The following is a 21,096-nucleotide window of genomic DNA, read 5'->3' on the forward strand; positions in this document are numbered from 1 at the left end:
ATGTCCCAGCGGACTCTCTCCCTTTATTTGAATAAAGTTGCAGGACTTCTCAGTCTCCTTTATGGACACTGGCTTTTCATAGCACGATCTTCCATGAAGCCACGTGTACAGAAGAGCTGCTGCCCCAAGAGACCACCTGGCTTTGAGGCTAAACCAACCTGGACATCAAAAAACACAGGCACGCACAGAGGAAAGCATCTGGCTTTGGAGCCAGCCTATCCACAGAGGAATGGCCGACTTCTGCCCGGCAGCCACCCCTGCGCTCACACAGAGCCAGCCCTGGGTGCACCACAGGCTACATGGGCTGAGGGTGGTGTTGGCACATGGCATGGGCACTGTCACCCTGCCAGCTCAAGAGACAAGTTCAGCTGCTGTCCATCACCCTCTCAGAAGGAGCTCAGACTGTGACATCTATCTGGCAGAAACCACATCTTCTGTGCTTCCTAGAGTAGATGTGGCTCCTCAGACAGAGCTCCCATAAAAACACACAGCCATCCAGGCCTCTGCGTGCAGGGACTGCCAGAGCCTTTCACTGGGAAGCATGGCAGAGAACAGCTGTGTTTGGTGTGACCAAGATCTGCCCACCCTCAGGGCTCAGCTATGAGAGGATGTTGAAAGATTAAGGGGCATAAGGGAGTCTGAGAAAGACTCATAGAACCAGGCTCTGCCCTGCCTGACAGGAACAGCCTCCCCAGAATACACAGGGGATCCTGTATCCTCCCTTGCCAAGGGAAGCCAGTAAAAGGAGTGGGTGGAGGCAAACCCCTCCTTGCCCACCATGCTTTCCCACATGCCTCTGTGCAGCAGGTATGAAGCTCTCACGTGGAAGGCCAGGCAAGGGATGATGTGGATGTTAGTCCACCTAAACCAGAGGTGTTGCCATGGCTGTGACACCCCCAGACCATGTCCACCTCTACAAGAAAGATGGGTTACAGCTGTAGGTGATTCCTTTCTGAGGGTCCAATGTACCACACAGACAGACCTCTTAGTGAAGTCTGCTGCCTCCCTGGGGCCCAGGTTAAGCACAGCACTAGGACACTTCCCAGCCAGGTTCAGCTTCAGACTGTTATCCACTGCTGCTTTTCCATGTGGGTGGCAATGAAACTGCAACACACAGTCCAAGGGCAATCACAGGAGACTTCAGGGCCTGGGGATGGTTGGTAAGGGATTCTGGAAGACAGCTTCTTTCCTCTGTCCTTACAGTTGTGGTCAGGGACATTGAAAGAGATGGACTCAGTCTGCTGAATATACGGCTTGGTGGCTGATGTCACTGCCACAATTTCAGATTTTTTAATACTTTTTTTTAACAAGACTGCTGCTGTTAGATGGGATCAACCTTTCCCAAAGGGAAAGAGGATCTTTGCTCAGAGCTTTGCTCCTGGACTGCTGTAAACCAGTCTTGGAGGGGAACATAGATTATATCGGGCTGGCCTGTGACAAGCTGTGGGACATTGCAAGGTCAGAGGGTGCAAGTGAGGGTTCTTGGCCTGTTGCCCAACGTGCTGAGTGTACTGGAGCACACCTAAAGTCTTAGGGAAGTGAACCAGGGAGCCAAAAGGGAACCCCTCTTCCTCCACCACTTTGTTCCATATGTGCCTGATCCTCATCAGTCCCATCCTGAGTGGGGGCTGACCTGCATGGTAGATTAGAGCAGGGATCTGCTAAGTCCCCATCCTTCTCAGTGCCAGGCTGTGGGAAATTGAGCAGAAGTCAGAGATGAGCATTAAAAGCATGGTTTTGATTGCACAGGTAACATCAAGTAGCCAGCTCAGAGCTGCTTCACAGGGCATGAGAACTCAGGAACCTGTCTCTTGGCCACTAGCACCACTGCCAGGGATAGAGTAGATGACACAAAGGGGCTGCCACTGGCATGTCCCAGCCAGCCAGAAGCCCTGTACTAGCAGCTTAGAGATAAAAGGGATCCTGCCTAACATAACCTCCCCAGCTCTGCACACAGGATACCCAGCAGGGGATGATGGGCTGCCTGCTTCCAAGCAGCACAGCTGTGGCTGGGCTGGACCATATTGATTTTGGATGTGCTGGGAGAAAGGCTCAGGCACCGTACCCCATTCCTCTAGCAAAACTTTTCCATCAGCAGCAGGAAAAGCAAGAACCTCAGCCTGCACTAGCATAAATCCTGCAGATTTGGAGTAATAAGCAGCACAGAAGAGGTTAAAAACTGTAAACCTGCTGGAGGCAGGGAGAGTGTGAGCTGGTCAGAGAGCATTGTAATGCTGAGCACACAGGTCTGGTCGGGGGAACCCTTTCCAACTCCCTCAGACATTTTTCCAGGGGTGATGAATCAGGAGTCATGGAGACAGAACCTTCTAACACAAGCACGCTTCAAAGCTCAGCCTTTCCCTTGCTCCACAGGCCACACAGGCACAGGTCAGTTTAGGACACATGCCTCCTGCGGAGTTCCTCAGAGGGCTGCTCCCCCACCAAGAGGCCAGGGCTGGGAGGAGAGATGGCCACACAGACTGCCTTGCGAACTAACCTAGTGTTCATCTTTACAAGCTGTATGAAACAACCACGCCAGAGCACCTGCAACCCAGTGAGGAACTGCAAGAGCTACTGCATGGAGCAGCCATCTGTGGGCAGAAAGTCGTACACGTACAACGCCACCGACTTGGACAGGTAGGTCATGGTGCCAAACCGGCCGCTCGGTGCACTGTCATACAGCAGGCTGCAGATGCCTGTTGAAGGATCCCTCTCCAGCATGTGCTCATCAGCGCCCAGGGCTTTCTGGATTTTGGACAGGGAAGCAGAAAGACATCATTAGGAAAAAAGGCAATCCCATTATCAGCTTCCATCCCAAGCATTCTCTGTTGCACTCAGAGTGACACACTGATGATGAGGAGTGGGAGGAAGACACTACAGCTTTGCTGTGCCCCATGAACACAACAGGCAGGGCTCCCCAAGTGGGTGAGCCCTGCACAGGTATGGGGAATGTAGCCAGCAGCCCTGGGTGAGGGCTGACCCCTACCTGCTCCTCATAGAAGAGGTCATTGGCTATGTGCAAGATCTTTTCCACAGCTATGATGCCACCAATGGTGTGCACTTCCATGTCCACCAGCATGGTGAGCACTAAGATAGCTTCCACCAGCAGCTGCCTGTACTCTGGCTGGGGCACACGGTTGAGGACAGATTCCACATGCACAGCAAACTTCATTTCCCCTGGGGTCATCTGTGAGGAGGAAGAAAGAAGTGTACCTAAAGCACTGTATCACCTGCTCAATTCCTGAGCCATGCTGGGCAATCACCCAGGGTAACCAGCACACAACAACCCATGGGTCCCATTCCCCATTCACGTGAACCTCCTACCTCTCTGGTTGTTGAGGAGGGAAGAACAAAGCCCTCCACAGAGAGACCATGGCACTGCAGAACAAGAAGGAGAGATCACGGTTATGGCTTGGAGAAGCATCATGCTAAGGTACATGGGTCCAGCCCACAAACTTGCTCCCACTTGAGCACTGGTGTGTGTTGCCCATACACCCCAGCTCCGCCTCCTGAACCCATATAGCATCACTCCTTTTCCATCAGTTCAGCATCAGCCAGAGCCCCCTGCATGGGGCTCTGCTCCCTGCTCACCATGCTGAGGATCAGCTGTGCCCAGAGCACCTTCAGCTGTGGCTCCAGCCATGCATTTGTCTGCTTGATGCATAAAGCACCTGAGCAGCTCCTCTCTGCAAGGTACAGGCTGAGGCATGCCCTACAAGACTACAAGGCAAGTGCATGTCCTCTACAGCTTTCCAAGGTCAGCTGTAGGCCTTGTCTCTGAAGCATATATCTACACAACATCAGGGACCAGCCCTGAGTGCCTAAGTCCCCTTGGCAAGGCTGGTGCCTGGGACCAGAGGCTCACATGCATGTTTAACTCACCTTCTGCAGGACCTTCCAGACCTTCTGGTAGAAGCCCACAGGAACACGGTTAAGGGCCCCATCCAGCCGGCGCCTCCGCTGCCACTGGCCCTGCCGGCTGTCCGTACTGCCCTGGTCTTCTAGCGTCCTTGAAAAGGAGCCCTTCCCCAGCAGCTCTGTGTGCCCAGCAGACTGAGCAGACAAAACAAGAACCACAGAGACTGCTGCAAAGTTAAATATCCCACAGGAACGCAGCCTGCTGCTGCTCAAGAGTTTGTTGTTTGAGGCTCTCCAGCCTCATTCCCAAAACAGAGCTGCTACCCCACCCCCTGCCCCCAGCAAAGCCCACCTTACAGCCCCAGCTCCCTGCAGCACCCCCCAGAGCACAGCTCCTTCCTGCAACCACAAACAAGACAGACCCCACGTGTGCAGCCAACAAACAGAGGTTACCAGAGAGGACCTGAGGGCGGCGTCCCCGGACTGCAAACTGAGGGGCTGAAGGAGAAAGGGAGAGATGAAAATGAGACCATGCCAGAGCAGGGCAGCAGTCACAGCAAACAGAGCAGCAACAGCACAGATCAGGGTCAGGTCACAGGGCAGTTATCCCAGGGCCAGGGTTGGCTGGAGACAGAGGGAGTTTTGAAAGGAAAGCTGCAGAGGGCTGCATATGCCAGAGCTGCAGCAGCAGTGGGTTTGCACTGGCCTGAACACAGGAGTAGGACTGCTACTGCTCTGCTAGCTTGCTGATATGGGCAGGGTTTTAGTCTTGAGCAGACAGAAGGACCAGTAGGAAGGTCACTGCCCACAGACAATCCTCTGTGATGTCAGGTTTCACACTGCATCAAGTTGGCCCTAACTCTGCTGCATCAGCCTGGCCCCTGCAAGCTCTGTCTCTGATGACAGAACATGTTCTAGAGCTCAGGACTCCTCCTGGACATAGGCACAAGAGGAGGTCCTTGGCATTTGTAGCTGACCACAGGCCTCCTTCCCCAGAGAAGAAATAACTGGAGAGGCTGCAGGCAGGATCCAGCGAACTGTCCAGCAGAGTCAATATTGGTCATGGCACTGGCAGCATCAAGCCATCCTGCTCAGCAGATTTTGTGAGTATAATGGAATGTATTTGAGCACAGCTCCAAGCTGGCTATAATGGCTGTTGCTTAGAGGGGAAGCCAACTCATTGTTGCAGCAGCTGAGGGAAGCTCATTGACTTGTGCATGCAGGGAAGCTGCCCTGGTGCATGGCATGAGGGGCAAAAGCTGAGGCTGAAGGATCAGGGAGGCTTCACCTTACTCCCAGGCAGAGACTGCCTACGTTTATCCAACTGCTGCAAGAGAAGAACAAAATGAAGGTTCTGCTGTTGGAAGATGTCCACCAAGACGCTAGCCACACCTGGGACACCACATGGTCCTCCTCACCCCTGCACCTTCTCAAGCACCCCTGTGCTCCCACTGAATTGCCAGAGCAACCCCTACCCACTATCAGATTCACCCCAACTTTCCCCCCAGACAGGACTGGAGACAAAATTAGCTCCTGGACGCATCTGTGTCTCCCACTCTTCCATCAGTTCTGTCTGGTTTGTAGCTGGTTTTCACCCACAAGACCTGTTGTGAGTGGCCTGCACCACCTGCCCTCACCTGTTTGATTTCACTTTTCAGCCTGACAAGGCCAGTGCGCTCAGGTCTCGAGGTCCCGACAGCTCCCATGTCACAGATGGAGACAGCGGTGGTGAGTGACGAGTCCACTGAACACACTGGTGGGGAAGAGAGGTCTAGAGTGGGTAATATCACTCAAGGCATGGCCATTCCTCATCGCTGCCTGGGCACTGGTACCTCTGCATGACCTTGCCCTCTAACATGAGGGCATCACAGATCCATGAGCGCAGTACAGAACTGCTTCAATTCAGACCCAACCAGGTTAAGCGTCAAACTAAGCAAAGCTCAAATAGCCATGGGATTCAGGCTTGATCCCAGCATCACTCAGCCCTGTCCTTATGAAGAGCAGAGCTTCCTGCTGGACCCCTCCAGAACTGAGCATCTGTGCTGAACATGGGGGAGAAAAGGGACAGTGCTCAAAGGTAGGAACACATAGATCTGGCCATGCTGTGCACTCAGCTTTGCCCCGAGGTGCTCTCTGCTGGGACTCACCACTCCTTTCCACTCCAAACTCCTTGCCAGAGAGGATGTGGTAGAGGAGACTCTTCATGTCTGATGGGCTGAGATTCATCAGGTTCTCCGTGGCTTCTCCAGCTGGAAAGAAGAGAACTGTGATTTTGTAGCCTGCCTCATAGTCCTCCTAGGACATTTCTACCCTGAGTGCCATTCTGTGACCAGGGGGAGCACTAGTACAGGAGCTCATCTGGCAAGGACATACACTAGGCTCCAGGTGTTGCCTATAACATGGACTCTTCCCATGGCCAGCCCAACACATGCCGGGATGGAGAATGCAGTGCAATCACTTGTTTGTACTGCTCAAGAACATGTCCAGCTGCAAACACTGGCACTTCCATGCAGGGTCTCATCCTAGCCTGAGATGCCCACTTTTAACAGTACTCCTTTCTGGTTGACAGAGCCCCAGGCATCACAGCACCTACCCCAGCTAGGGTGTTGTCTCTGCCACATATACCTGAACAACGCAGGGAGTGTGCCAGCTCTGTTGCCATCACCTGGATGATGAGCCCAATGCGGATGCGGAACATCTCAGCAAACAGTGCAGGCTGTGTGCGTATGTACATGGCTAAGTACACCATGATCTCCTAGAGGGACAAAGGCAGATCACCTCAGTGCTGCTCACCAGGGCAGACACGCAGCTGTAGGCTCCCCTGACACCCCGGCCCCTCACCTGGGTGAGGATAGACACACTGAGGTTCTTCTCACTGGCTTCATCAATAAGGCGAACGAGTTCCTCATAGGGGATTGGGCTGGGGCGTGGACAAACAGCAGAGCAGGTGAGAGGCAGCAGAGCAAACCCTGCATACCCCCAGTCTGTACAGCCCCAAGAGGAGAGATATAGGCTGGGGACAGCCACCCAGGGCCACTCCTGCCCATGGACCCCAGAGCAGCAGGCTCACGTCCAGACCCAGCCCAGCATGCTTGGGGAGAGAGTGGTGCCACACTCACGTGGAGATTGTCTTCTCACGTGGCTCTGGGGGCAGCCCCACCGTCAAGTGTTTCTGGTGAGACAGGAGGTCAGTACAGGCCTGGGGACAGAAAGGCAGCCGCTGTCAACAGCTGAGGGTTTGGGGGCTCAGCACAAGGCAGAGGGAGGCAGAGCTGATGCAGCCATGGTTCTCCTGCTCACTCTGCTGTCTCCTCCTTGACAGACCTCAGCCTGTTAGACGCTGGCTGTACAGCTGTTACCTCATCCAGAGCTTCAACCTTCTTCTTGAGGATGCCAGAGATGTAGCGGATCAGGGCCCACTGGCGTGTCTCCCCCACCCGCACATACAGCTCAGTGAGGAGCTCCTTGATGGTGGGGCCAGGCTCACTATCAAGCCCTGTGTGCCACTCGGGTCCCCTGTGAAGGTGAAGGAGGTGCTGTGCTATGTCCAGCAATTTGTCTGTTGCAGCTCCCTGGCAGGCCCCCTGGGCTGTGCCAAACCCCTCTATGCACAGTGAGCCCTCAGGACACAGAGATCATCCTACTTGAGGATGTGGAGCATGTAAAGGATGTCTGCTTGCTCCTGCAGCGTGGGGCAGATGCGCAGCTGGTCCACCAGTGCCTTGCAGTCCACGTTGCCATCCTCATCACGTGGCAAGTTCATCTCTGCATAGAGTGTGTGGCTCTGGGGGAAGGGAGACCTGTGCTGATGATTAGCATCACCACCACCCTGCACCAAATGGACCAAATGCATATTCTCCCTCATCAAACAACAGGACTACCCCTTGCAATCCTGCAAGGACACTCTGGCTATAGCTGAAAGAACAGCTCAGTCTGGGAGAGACAGAACTCACCTTGCCCTCCAAGTCATGCTGGTGGAGTGAACTCAGAAGCTTAACTGACTGCTGTGATGCCTGGAAGATCCTGCTGGGGACATACATCCCAACATCTAAAAAAAAATCCCACAGGTTGGCAGAGACACATCCAACCCCAATCACCACTACTGTGCATCAAACTACCCTCAGACACTGACACTGCTCCCCCACCAGTCCTTCCAGAGAAGTTGGCTATGGGAGAAGCAGCCCCTGTCCACCCATTCAGAGGAACACCACAGGGAGCTGCCATCCTTTTCTGAGTTTTCATGGGGCTGCCCAGGCACCAACTCCAAGACACTCCATGGCCAGGACTAACATGATGGACATAAAGTGCCTTTGCCCAGGTAAAGGCTTAGTTTCTCTGCAATCCACGGGAACCCTAGCATCATACAGCTGTGAAAGCTCCCAAAGCACTTCAACCTCACCCCTGGGCTCAAGGGAAGATGTAGAGGGTGTTGGAGTTACTCACTCTGGACATGCAGGTCCTTGGCCTTGGATGCTAGGGACATGAGGTCCCGGGTGGTGTGGACAGCAGCCCTGAAGCGGCTCAGCCCTCCCCGCTGGGTGGTCGGAGGCAGGTTTGACTGGGGAGTCGTGCGCTGCAGCAGGTGATCCAGATACTGAGCAACCTCATCATCAGCGTCCTCTGAAGGGAAGGCAGCAGAGCAGGAGTTCAGCCACTTGGAGTCGTGGCACCCAAAGGCCCAGAGAGCTCCCACCTGTGCCTCAGCAGAGACAAGGCTTTGCTGGCTGCACAAAGTGACAATGTAGGACCAGTGCTGGCAGCCAGGTACACTAATAGTGCCAGCAGCCAGGCAGACAAAGCACCCCTGTTCCTGCAGGGGACACTGCAACCCTGACTCCTGCCTGGGACACTGCCTGCCCTAAACTGGGGCTCCCTCCATGTCCCACGTTGACAAAGGAAGCAACAGCATGTTGCTGCAGCACGTCTCTGATCCAAGCCTGCGCAAGACTAGGAACGTCCCACTCAAACCCTGCAGGAAAACCCTCACACTCCTTTCTCCAGGGAAGTGGGGAGGTACAGCCAGAGGCAGCTTGTCCAAGCAGAGACCACTTACAGACCCCAGCAGAGCAAGGGCATCTTCCAAGCTGGACTCCAGCAAGAGAGCAAGGCAAGGTGGGTTTTTGCAACAGTTACTTGTAAGTTGGTGTTACAGGAAGAGTTATGGTTCCTGCCTTGCTCTTTGCCCAGCTTCAAGCAGCTCCCAACACCACATCAGGATCACCAGAGGCACCATGCACTAACAACAACATGGAAGACGGTGCTCAGAGGCCAGGTCTCTGCTCAGTCAGGAGACAAAAGTGAGGGGATGCCCCTGGGGGAGAACTGCCCCAGACAAAACAGAGATGTCAACGCACTAACAGTAGGCCAGGGCAAAGCTATGCTGCTCTCCAGCTGGCAAACTCAGAGATGTACTGGCCCCTGGAGACAAGCTGCTGACCGCACCTGAAGCAGCATGGCATCCCCTTTCCACCCCTCAACAGCATGCCTCGTGACAGTGCCTGAAAGCTAGGCTGGAAAATCCTCTAAGCACCACCCTTGAGAACATTCACCAGGCTGCAGCATCTGACCACAGGAAAACTTTAAAATTTAGCATCTTTGAGATGCTGTTGAAAAGTCAGGCAGATCCTCTCACTGGAGCTGGGAGGCAAAGCAGACACCTTGGACAAACCCTGATGCAGCCTGTAAGAAGGCTGCAGATGAAGTGAGAGAAGGGCAAGAAAAATGAGCATTCAGAGTCCCAGCAGTGCATTCACTGGCTGCAGGAGCTGCAGAGGTAAAACAGACAGTGGGAAGGATAATGACGACCAGTGCTAGGTCACACAGGAGATGTCCCCAGGCCTGCTTGCAAGGGGAACAGCAAAACTTGCACCCTGCCATGGTCCCAGCACAAGGGGTGGGGTCCCTTATGCTGTGATGGGGCAAAGCATTCTCAGGTACTCTCTATATAGCAGTAAGGCTTCCATTTGGCACTCAGTGGAGTAGCTCTGCCCAGGGGAGGGGCAAAGGCTTGGGGAAAAAACCGAGATTAATTAGGAACATGGTGGCTGTTCCCCACCACCTTGGTCACTGTCCTATCATCTTCTGCAGTGCCATTTATGCATCAAAGACCTTCAGCCACATCTCCCAAGCAGAGGCAGGCTGCCAACCCTTTATCTCTTCTCCACAGAGCAGCTTATGAAGGTCAGAGCTGCTCATTCCAGACACGGTTGACAGAGAGCCAGAATGGAACATGGTGAAAACCCAAGCACATGAAGAACACAGCGGTGTATGCTGGCAGGGAGGCTGGGTGTTATGGTTGTAAGGGTGAGTTAGGCATTTGCCACTCCACAGCAGTGACTGGCCTGTTCTCCCTTACCATCCTCTGCTACCTGCAAGCCATGCAGCCACTCCTAGGTGTCTAGCTTCTCAAAGCTGTCACTGCTGAGCCTGTAACTCATGGCAAAGACCTTACCCTCTGGCCCAGGGTCCATAAAGCTGAGGTGCGTTCGGCATGATGTTGTCAGGAACTCCGACAATTTACCAGTCTGAATTCTGGGCAAGAGATAGGAAGGTCACATGGAGAGGAAAGGGGAAGTGATACCCTTGGCTTTACCTCCTGGCTCCTGCCCTTTGATGGGGAGAGTCATGTTCACCAGGAGCATACACACACTGGTGTCTACTTTAGCTGCCTGCAACTCTTTCAGCTGTGGGCAGGCATGGAAGAGCTGCCCAAAAGCTATTAGAGAAATCCTGCAGCCATGGGTTTGATGACTTGAAGAGCCATGTCCTCTCTTTCATCTCCTCTGTTGGGATTGTAGCCCTAGGGAACACTGATAGCCTAGCATACCCCAGTGTATCTTCTCCAGCTTGCTCCCCCATGGCCTATGCTCTGCCCAGCAGGTATCCTCATAACCAGGCTCTTGGAGACCATGAGCCCTCTCCCTCTTGCACTGCAGGAAGCTGCACTCACCTTGCACCACCGAAATACCCATCCTGCAGCTTCTGCAGCATTGCCAGCACCGTAGGATGCACACTGCTGCTGGTTTCATCTGTGTGGAAGATGCACAGGCAGTCAGGCCTTCACGCTCAAACTCACCCCCAGAAAGCAACGCAGGACTTGGGGGGCACATTCAGACACCTAAAGCACCATGGCCAGACCCTTACTCTGGGGTATGTGGTCAGGCTGTGGTACCAAAAGCACCATGCAAAAAAGGGAAATTCTGGACTGTCCAGGCTGGATTCAAGGAAAACCATGCCAGGATGCACTCCAGGCTCCTCAGATTTCACCTTGGGCTGAAGCAGACAGTACCAGACAGCAGCACTTAACAGCTCCCTGCTCTGTCTCTGCCTTTCACGTAAGGAAGCAGAGGGGCGTGCTAATGTTGAGGGCAGGAGACACCACAGCAAAAGGCACGCTTGAGAAATTAAGGGGATTTCAAATACACAAGGGGAGACAGAAAGGCCTTAAAGGAGAACACAGTCACTTTCCTATACCTGGGTCATAGGGAACCCATGAGGTGCTGCAGGCAAGCCAGTTCTACTCTGTGCCTTCACTCCTTCTGATTTACTGTTTTCCCCTCTCTGTTGACTAGGAAAGCCTTTAGCAGGTGCTCAGTCTTAAAGAAGAGTCAAGACACAGAAAGACCACCAAGAACACTTCTATAGAGAAATTGTGTTTTTGGTCTTGCTCCCAAAAGGCCTTCCCACAAGCCTATTTGCCTGGAGCCTGAATACGTCTGTGACAGCAAACAGCCCTTGAGCTGCAGGTACTAGAGCCTGACAGACAACCCTGTTAGCTGCCAGGCCAGCTGCCCACTCAACATGGCTCCTCTGAGCAGTAAGCTCTTCACAGGACACTACTGGCTGCTCCAGCCTCACCATGTCCCTGTTATTGAGACTGTCACACATTTGGCCGCCCCCTTCCTTCTGTAGAGCTATTTCCCAGGGCTGTTCTAACCAAATGCCTTGCGAGGCTGGAGCATCTATACCGAGCATGGTGTGGGAGATGGGGAAGGTGATGGTTGGTCGCCCAGTCATCCTCCACCGGCTGCACAGGTAGGAGAGGTCCGTCCTCAGCATCTCCACAATCATCTTGTTGTCAAGAGCCAGGTAGAACTGCTGCTGGTCTATGAACTGTGAGCACAGCAAGAGACATGACTGACCCTACATGCAGCCATTAGGTCCTTATGGTGCCACCTATGTCTTCCCAAAGGCACACAGTCAAGCAAGCCATGTTGTGCACCCAGAGGGTACGTGCCTTTGCATTGACAGCTCTTTCCACCTTACTTAGCAGGTGCTAGTACAGCCTAGCAAAGGACCCTCAAACCCCAGGGCAGCTACTGGCCACTAACAACTATGGGTACGTAACTAACACCATAGCTCAGCAGCAGCAGCATCCAGCCCCACACAGTGAGTCCATGTTGTGCCTTTTCCAAGTGAATATGCACTCCCAATAGTGCTAGGTTTGGATTACTGCTTGTCCCCTGGACACATGTCTCTGGCCTGCCATCAGCATCCTCCTGGTGTCCTCGTCAGGGTGAGCAGAGATTTTCATCCAATACTGATCATTAAAAGGCTCAAGCTGTCCCAATATCCACACAGCCAGGACCACCAACTGTGCTGCCTCATGCCACAGAGCTGGACTACTCCACACTCCCAGGCTGTTTAGAGAGTGCTGGGTCACACCTTAGAGTGTGTATCTTAGAATGAGTACCCAGCACTGAAGAAATTTCCTGCCCAGTTTCATATCAGAGAATAGCTAGGAATGAGACTCTGCAATGTCACTCACCTGTGGGGTAAAGGTAAAGATGCTCTTCCTGATTTTGTAGAGCTTGGAGGTCCCAAGGACACCCATATGCCGGTAGGGCCGTCCAGTAAGGCACATCTGCTTGTTGCGGCCTGGGAGGGCAGGACGAGGAGTTTTATTACAAGCCTTCTCATGAAAGGGCTGCAGCAGCAAGTAGTGCCAAGCATCTTGCTACCGGCCAGCAGGGAAATGCTGGTTTGAAGATGGGATATCCCAGAACTGTGTGTCAAGCTGGTACAGTTCTAAGGGACAGTAATTCTGTCCCCAGACCTGGCCAGAGGGGTAGAGACATGGTGAAACAGTGATACACAGCCTGTCCTGACTTCTGCAGTGTCACAGCTTCTGGTCTTTGGGCATGTTAGAAGCAGGAGCAGGGCTAGGGGTGCCACTCTGCATAGGGCTGGCCTACTTAAGTTGGCGGCTCTGTCAGCATTCCAACTGCTCCTGGATGACTCCCAAAGCCCAGGATGGTGCAGTAACAGCATTACCCCTTGCTTGTCAGCTCTGGCAGCTGCCAGGCTGCTCCCCCTACCCATGTCACACTTGGCCTTTTGGTGGCCTAAATTAGCTGCCAAATTAAGCAGCAGATCAGGTGTCTCCTTTGGCCCAGGCTAAATCTCTGGCTCCTGCAAAACAAACCCCATGCCCGAGGGCTTGCAGCACCAAGGAGCAAGCATGCAGAGGTGAGCACATCCTCCCTTCATACTCAGCCCTGCCCACCCACCAGCAACAACCATACTGCCTGAGCTCTGAGCTGTCTTTGCCAGGGACAGCCACAGGACCCTTCCTGGTGTCTGGCTAGCCTCCCCCATCCAGATCTGAATACAGGAACAGAAGACAACTCCTGCCCACATGAGGGTCAACATCTGTCAGAGTTTCTTGTCTCTTCCTGGGGTGACTGCAAATGCAAGCCATAGCTCTGTTTCTGTCAGAATCACACTGAACAGCACTGTCTGCCACTTTGTTCCCCTTCGGCATCAGTGGCCTTATCAGGCCTAGAAATGGGCAGCAGAATCCTCATCAGCTAAGCACAGAGCAGGATATGAGTGTCTATGAGCAGGAGTGCCAGGGGTGAGACAGACCCTTCTGCACCCCATTTGCTGCAGGAGCAGGGAGCCCAGCTCACCCAGCCGGGCATAGATGTGGCTGAGGATGCGAGCAGGCTGCACTCTGATGGGGTAGACATCTGCCACAGTCTCCACGTTAATGCCTTCCTTCTGCAGGATTGCCTTGATCCCCTCTGTTTCAGCCAGGATACACACTGTGGATGGAAGACAGTCTCAGTGCAACAGAGGCACAAGGGTGTGACAACACTGCCCCATGCCTTTGGGGACACATACAAGGCACCACACTACAGAGAAGAAGCTGTCTGGGGTCGCTTGGGAACCAGTTCCCACTGCAGAAGTCTGCTTTGCCCCTCCTAACACTCTATACACACAAGTCTTCCTCACCAAGTGGCAGGAAGACAATTTTCAACCTCTCTGCAGAGGAAGCTGCAGCAGATGATAGTTTTGTGGGTCAACACAGGATGAAATGGAAGGACTTTCACCCCGTCTTCCACCCACCTTGCCAGGGCTGAGACTGGGCTATATTGGCAGCAACCCATCAAGAAGAGCCACCCCAGAGCCACCTCTGTGAATTCCACACAGCCAGATTCCTCCCCATCTGCCAGGCTCAGGGGTTTGGGACTGGTTCCTTTCCCTCACCTTGGACCACCACATCAGGTTTAGGGACAGTAGCGAAACGGCGGTTGAGGGGATCTATTTCACCAGGAGCTAGAAACCCCTATAGAAAAAAAGGTATAAAGAGATTAACATTTTATGAGTAGGGTAGAATGGGTGATGCCTATGGACAACCCACCTTTAAGAGTTCCTGGGGGATGGAGGTGACAACTTCCCCATGGTGGGTGGCAGCATTTGCACCTTCACAGCTCAGAGCCTAGTCCCACAGTCCTCCCCAGCACCCAGGGTGATCCTACCTCAGCCATCAGACAACCCAGGATGTAGAGGGACTGTCCCCACATGTGTGGCAGCTTCCCCATGGGTATCCTGTCCACAGTATGCGGATTCCTGTATTCTTCATCCACCTGGAAGACAAGCCAGGAGGTCAAGAAGGGATCCACAGACACAGGATGCTGAAGGAAGCATCCTCACTGCATCTTGAAGTCCAGCAGTTCAAGGCTTAAAACTAGGCATGACAACAGCATTTGTCACAGCGGGTCCAGAAGAGCCAGGTTACATTCCTCCTCTCTTATTATGACTGCCCTGGGCATCTGTGTCAGATAACAGAGCAGCTGCTCAAACCATGTTTGGTTTCTCAGCTTGGCCCATCCCACTAGAACTGACATGGCCCAGGAGCACCCAGAGATGCTTTCTGATACTGGTGAGGAGCACATCTCTCCTGGATGACCTGAGCATCAGGAGGCCACTGCTCTTAGCCCAGGCCCACACAAATTTCCTCACCATTGAAATGGAGCTCATCACCACCTACTCAGCCTAGGTCTGCTTGTCTTGAGCTCTCAGAGCACTCAAGTCTCTGAGCAAGCAGACTGTCAGCAAAGAGCTCTTGTGTGTGGGAGCAAAAAATGCTTTGGGAGGAAAACCCCAATTTTTTATCACAGTTTCATAACAGCTCCAAGGCATCCTTTTTATACATGAGGTTTCCATGCACTACATGTGCCCCTTCACTAACGATTTGGCTTAATAAGCACTTAAAACTTAATTATCTGGTAATGAGACTAGGAGTTTCAGCACTGGACTTTCGTGATCCTTGTGGGTCCCTTCCAACTCAGAATATCGTGTGATTCTGTAAGACACTTCTGCTTTCCACCATAGCTCAGGATCACTCACCTTATCTGGTGGGACACTGTACAGCTCTGGCAGCATGCGTACCCCATTCTTCCCCTTGATAAGAACCCCCTCAAGGGCTTCCCGGTACTCCTGCACCTGAGAAGAGAGGAGAGGAAATCTGCTGCCAGCCACCTGCTTCCTTCCTCCGCACACTTCTCCTGCCAGGGACATTTTTCCACTAGCCCAGCAGGTCTCACCTCTCTTACCTGCTCCATGTTTCCACTGAAAATCCCATCAATCATCAGATATGCCCAGAAGAGAGGCCACTCACACTCAATGTTCTCAAACAGCTTCAGCTCAGCAGGTTCGTAGTAGAGGCGTTTGGGATCCTGTACATGACATCAAGGCAAGTGGTATGTAACAGGATCCCCTCAAACTGACAGGGCTTCTCCTCCCCCTGAGACCCTAGCCTCAAATGTCCTCCCAGCCCTTATCTGCAGATGGCCAAGAAAGAGTTGAAAAGCAATTTCACCTCCAGCCTCTGTTTTCTCCATTGGACTACTCCCTCCTGAGCCCTCTGCACTGAAAATGGAGAGACTCACCCTTCCTGGGGTCTACCTGGTCCCCAGGAGAGCACCCCAGAGCCCCCAGAACACCCCAGATGTTGGGCTGTTGTACAGCAAGAGCACAACATCCCCTGTGCCATGCTGGGTCCCCTTTGCCTTGCCTGCTCTGCCTGAGCCTCTCAGTATCTGTTTCCTCCAGCATCATCAAGCTGGCCCAACCAGGTGAGAGGGCTTGGGCTGGTCACACGGGGCCAGAGAGGTTCCTCCACGGCCTTCCTGCCATGTGGTGCTACTGTGAGCCCAACACAAGGGAAGTTCTTAGGATGAAGAGCTGCCAGTTCTGTGTGGTATAGTGACCTTTTTTCGACCCTCCCTGCTAACTGCTCTGTCTGCTGCAGAGAAGGGAGAGTGTCTGCCTTAGCAGACTATTCAGGCAGAGAGAAGAGAAGGAGCAGATATCTTCTACCTGGACTCCAGCCACAAGCTTCCAAAATCCCATCTGACTCCAGCTAGCTGCATGCCACTGCTGCCCTTTCCATGCCTCACAGCTCCCCAAAACTAAGTAATCCACAACTCTGCATGCTGCCAAAGCTCACAAGCACTGGGAACACTGAATTGGAGATGCTGCTGCTTCTCTCTGGCTCTGGAGGAGGCGCAGCCACACATACTGCCTATTATGGGCAGGTCTGCAGAGGTGCAGCAAAGGAGAAGCATGCAGAAGTACTCAAGACCAAAGGTTACAGGCCCAGCAGCTGGTGATGACTTAAGAGCCTCTGAGTATCATTTCCTGGTTCAGTGGTTAACAAATGAGACTGCTGCTTATAACATTTTCCTGTTTTCTCTCCCAAAGCAGCAAACTCTCCACTTGCCCCCAGGGCCATTCTGACAGTACCCAAGCTGACTACTGGTCTAGGAGAGACAGAAGCAACTTTGTGACCTCCAGAGCTACCATAGATGAGGCTGGGTAGCAGCTCTGCAGTCAACTCCCCAGGCCTCCTCTGGTGCAGCCCTGGAAGAGCCCACCTTAGCAGGGTTCCCATGCTGGGCACTGGTCCCACCTTCTACCAGCCTAAGAAGGACACACCACCGGGTCTCAGGATACAGGCAGAGCCAGTCTCTGGCCATCTGCTATGGGCGTGGGTGGGACATACCACCTCTCCAATGAGCTCTGGCATTCTGGGGAGCCTTGCTCAGACCCATGACACTACCTGGGGCTACTCAGGGCTCTTGTCTTTCCACTGCTCCCTAACACAGTCTTTGTGCTGCATCCAGGCAGGCTGCTGCCTGGCAGTCAAGTTCTGCCAGGCAGCAGGGCTGAGGACCCTCACCTCTTTGGGAGTTCTGTATCCATCCCGGAGGAAGCGGCAACAGCCATAGCGCCCCTGGAAGGGAGGGAAAGATTTGCTGAGCAGGAGATATCTTGTACTTTCAATGCAGAAGCAGGGGCAGGGTGTTTCCTTCAGCCAAACACCACCTCCCTCACTCACCCAGCACTCAGGTACCACAATTACAGCCTGGGGCCACAGCACACAGGGATGCTTCTTTGCACACCCCTGCCACAGGTCATGGAGACTGAGACAGGACATGTCCCAGCAACCCCCCACAGAACATGTTTTGGGGAAAAAAAGGGCTACGGCAGTCTGGACTGCAGCTGTCTCCTGGGAACAGTGAGACAAGGGCAGAGATGCTCACCTGCAGCTTGGTGATAATCTCTTGCTTGGTGATTTCTACCAGGTCGCTGTCCTCCACAGCAAATGCTGGGTAGGAGATGACAGAGAGCACACTGGCATCCACCTCCTTGGATGTGGAGGCCCTGGGCAGCATTGAGTGGAGGATCGACTGGGCAAAGGGGAAGGAAAGGTGGTTAGGCTGTCAGGCCAGGCATCTTTCGCACTTGCAAACCCAGTAGATCACAGTTCCTCTTGCAACAGTGTAATGCCTGAGTGGGTCTCACCTGGCAGTGCTGCACTTCATCTGAGAGCACCCATATCACTGACTGTGGGCCTCCCTTGGCTCCAAAGAGGTCCAGCTCATCCAGTGCCTCCAGGGCAGCCTGCAAGCAGGGTGAGACCCAAAGAGACATGTCCTTCACCATGCTGCTCATCTGTAAGAGCTCTCATTCCATGCTACTCCCTATGTGTAAAGCACTGCCCAAATTTAAAAGAATTTGAACGCTGCTGCGGCTGCAGAACATCTCTGGTCAAAATGGGACCTCTCCAGACATCAAAAGGGCCTGGGACATTTCTGCCACACACCCCCGATTTACTTTTCACTGCCAGTTCAGGCAAAATCCAGGCTAGAAGGGCACAGCTTTATCCCAGTGCATGAGAAGATAGGTTCCCCAGAAACCTATCACTGCACTGAGCCTCAGCAGTTCAACATGCCCAGCCTGCCCTGTCAAAAAGCAGCTCAGGGCCACTGGCGCTCCTCATCCTGCCAGCCAGCATTGCTTCCCAGCTCACCTTGGCCATGCCGACAGAACTGGCATTCAACTCGGTGATGCCTTGGTTTGTCTTGTCCCCACGCTCCCATATGCCAAAATCCTGTGAACCAGGCACTGTTTCAGAACACACCCAGAAAGTCTTTGAATCCCACACATCTCTGGTGCTTCCAGAAGGTGCTGGTGTGGCTCAGGTGGAACCCACAGCTGTTCCTAGACACCAGTCCAGTATCTCCACCATCAGAGCACAACCCTCCTCCCCAGCACATGCTACCCACCGCAGTTTTGTAGGCAGCTTCAATGTAGAACACAAGGTTCTGGATAAAGTTGACTTCATCCAAGCTGTGAATTATGTGGAGGCCTAAAGTAGAGGGAAGAATTCACATCAGCTGCTCCAAGCCCACAAGCATATCCAGAATGGGACTGCAGTAACCCAGGGATGATTCCTCCCCACTGCATGCCTGCCCATTGGGAGCTATGTCCTAGCTGACTCCATCTCCACTCCCACCCCTTACAGCAGCACTGGAGGTTCACACAAACGGGGGCTTTTGGAGAGACTGACATCAAGGGGCCCAAACCCACCTCAGATACTGTGAGCATAAGGAAACAGTGAGGGTTACGGAAGCCATTGCAACAGCTTGGCAACCAGGAAGCTGCACCCAAACTGAGACTCTGGTGAACCTGAAGAGTAGCACGCTCAAAGCTGCAATGGGAGCCCCCAGCATTACCTGAGGCCGTCATTTGTGCAAGCATGAGGAGGTAGAGGGAGGTAGCATCCATCTGTAGGTGACCCCATTCGTGGTCTCCTACCACAGTGGCACAGGTGTGGGTGTTATACTTGGCATGCAGGCAGTCCCTGGTGCTCTGACTGTACTTGAAGGCCTCTACCTTGTCCACCTTGAAAAGGGCAAAGAGGTGCAGGCATTCATTGAACCCTGTCTCCAGAGAGATCTGACAGCTCCTGAGCCAAGGGCTGCCCCATGCCATGAGTGGAGCACATGGAGTCATGCCTGGCAGGGCAGAAATTCCACAACCCCTGGGCTGAGCCCCACTGTGCACCAAGGCAGTGAGTTCAGGCTCACATGCTGCTGCAACACAGGACTGCAGCAGTGGACAGCCCACTGCCACAGCTGCACCATTCAGAGAGAAAAGGGTTACCCCAAATGCCTTCAGGGAGGAGGAGCTGTAGAATCCTGCCAGGCCTCATGACAGGGAGCAGCCGGCAAAGGCTCCACTGGCTGCCAGCCCACAGCTCAGAAACTTCAATCACACCCATGACAGATGCTCACTCAGAACTTATTTCAAGACTTGCTGGAAGGGGGCCTTCCCTCTGCTCATCAGGGAAGGCTGGGGAGGGCTGGGAGAGCTAGGCAAACAACCTTTGGCATAGTTGGGCTTTAAGGAGACCACATGACACTCAGAGGTACTCCCCAGCCCCTACCTGTCTCATCATGCACTGGAGCAGTCCCTGCATCAGCTTCACCACGCTCTGCAGGAACAAGGAAAACAGGTTTGTTAAACTCCAGAAGAAGCCCTGACTCAGGATCAGCTGGCCGCTGACCTTTGTGGGACTCAGTGTCCGTAATCAGAGCCCCTGATCACATTTTCACAGCCCCTGGGTGACAGCAGAGGGAAGATTTCTTGGTCCGCCAGCAAGGCCAGGTTGCCACGCTGTGCAGGAGGACAGAGGGCATGGCTACAGGACATGGATCCCAGCCCTTGAGAAAAGGTCTGTGGCCCCAGATCATGCCAGAGCCAGAGATCTAGACCCTCTGGTTGGGCTCCAGTGTGGTCTGGGAAGAGCAGGCTCTGACATCCATTCCCATTGCCTCCCGTGTCGGGGGACAGCCGCGTCCTCGTCCTCACTGCCCCTGACGCAGCTGCGAGCTGTGGCTGACCAGACCGGGGTGACCGCCGTCCCCGAGTGACACCAGCCCCGCCCCCGGCTGCTGCTCCCTCCTACCTGCTCCAGCTCGTAGGCTTTGGCCTTGTCCTCGTCGCGGTCGGCATTCTTGCGGTAGGCTAGGCCAAGACCCCACACCGCCAAGATGCTGTACACGTTGTCCCGGACCCAAGCGTCCTGGTGGTCGGCGCTAGCGGGGAGCAGCCCCGTCACCGCGTCCTGCGGAGGGGACGCACCGTTCACACAGAACTCCCTGGCCCAGCGGCTGGCGGGGCGCGCCGAGGCCCCGGGCCTGCTCCTCATTCCCGGGCAGGGTCCGCACCTGGTGGCGGAGGATGGTCTGCTGCACCAGGCGCCCGTAGCTGTCCAGACGCACACCCGAGTTGCTCCGGCTCCTCATGACGGCGGCAGCAGCAGCACAGGAACCGGCACCGGCGGGATGGCACGGGTCCTGTCAAGGCCCCTCCCCGCCCCGCCCCGCGGCACCGCCTGCTCGCTGCCGCCGACGGCGCTACCCGAGTACCGCTACGGCCCCTGAGCGGCCGTCCGACCCGCACTGCCCTGCGCTCCTCTCCGGCGATGGCTTCGGTCCGCAGGGCGCTCGCTACCGAGTGGGCAGGACCTGGAGGACATGGAGGCCCCGACGGCGGGGGGGCGGGGGCCTTCGGCGCCCCTGCTGGGCGAAGGCCGAGCAACGCTGAGTATGGATACGCGGCTCCAAGGACAGACACACGGACGGACACACGGATACATGG

At 54.3% G+C, this 21,096-nt stretch overlaps 1 protein-coding gene across 2 annotated transcripts; it reads right to left on the bottom strand.

The window, feature by feature from the left end:
* Positions 1 to 3: 3 nt before the first annotated feature.
* On the bottom strand, positions 4 to 20,976 carry PHKA1 (phosphorylase kinase regulatory subunit alpha 1). Of its 2 annotated transcripts, none has more exons than XM_041424381.1 (33): positions 20,664 to 20,976; positions 20,402 to 20,560; positions 19,880 to 19,927; positions 19,167 to 19,335; positions 18,717 to 18,799; positions 18,461 to 18,541; positions 17,953 to 18,051; positions 17,691 to 17,837; positions 17,327 to 17,380; positions 15,699 to 15,821; positions 15,493 to 15,588; positions 14,622 to 14,729; positions 14,350 to 14,428; positions 13,770 to 13,904; positions 12,626 to 12,735; positions 11,826 to 11,970; positions 10,808 to 10,886; positions 10,310 to 10,389; positions 8,302 to 8,478; positions 7,812 to 7,906; positions 7,503 to 7,642; positions 7,218 to 7,374; positions 6,978 to 7,057; positions 6,700 to 6,778; positions 6,484 to 6,613; positions 6,006 to 6,107; positions 5,496 to 5,611; positions 5,147 to 5,182; positions 4,312 to 4,356; positions 3,883 to 4,053; positions 3,325 to 3,378; positions 2,987 to 3,187; positions 4 to 2,745 (listed from the first exon to the last, which is right to left on the bottom strand). In XM_041424381.1, the coding sequence occupies exons 1-33, from the start codon at positions 20,739 to 20,741 to the stop codon at positions 2,572 to 2,574; spliced, it is 3,630 nt and encodes a 1,209-aa protein (XP_041280315.1). In that variant the 5' UTR covers positions 20,742 to 20,976; the 3' UTR covers positions 4 to 2,571. The 2 variants fall into 2 exon arrangements, with proteins under 2 accessions (XP_041280315.1, XP_041280314.1); XM_041424380.1 differs by having other exon boundaries at positions 5,147 to 5,185; positions 20,664 to 20,975.
* Between the last annotated feature and the right edge of the window lie 120 nt (positions 20,977 to 21,096).

Source organism: Onychostruthus taczanowskii, unplaced genomic scaffold (assembly GCF_017590055.1).
Source record: "Onychostruthus taczanowskii isolate IOZ18803 unplaced genomic scaffold, ASM1759005v1 scaffold81, whole genome shotgun sequence".
In the NCBI taxonomy this organism is placed as follows: Eukaryota; Metazoa; Chordata; class Aves; order Passeriformes; family Passeridae; genus Onychostruthus; species Onychostruthus taczanowskii.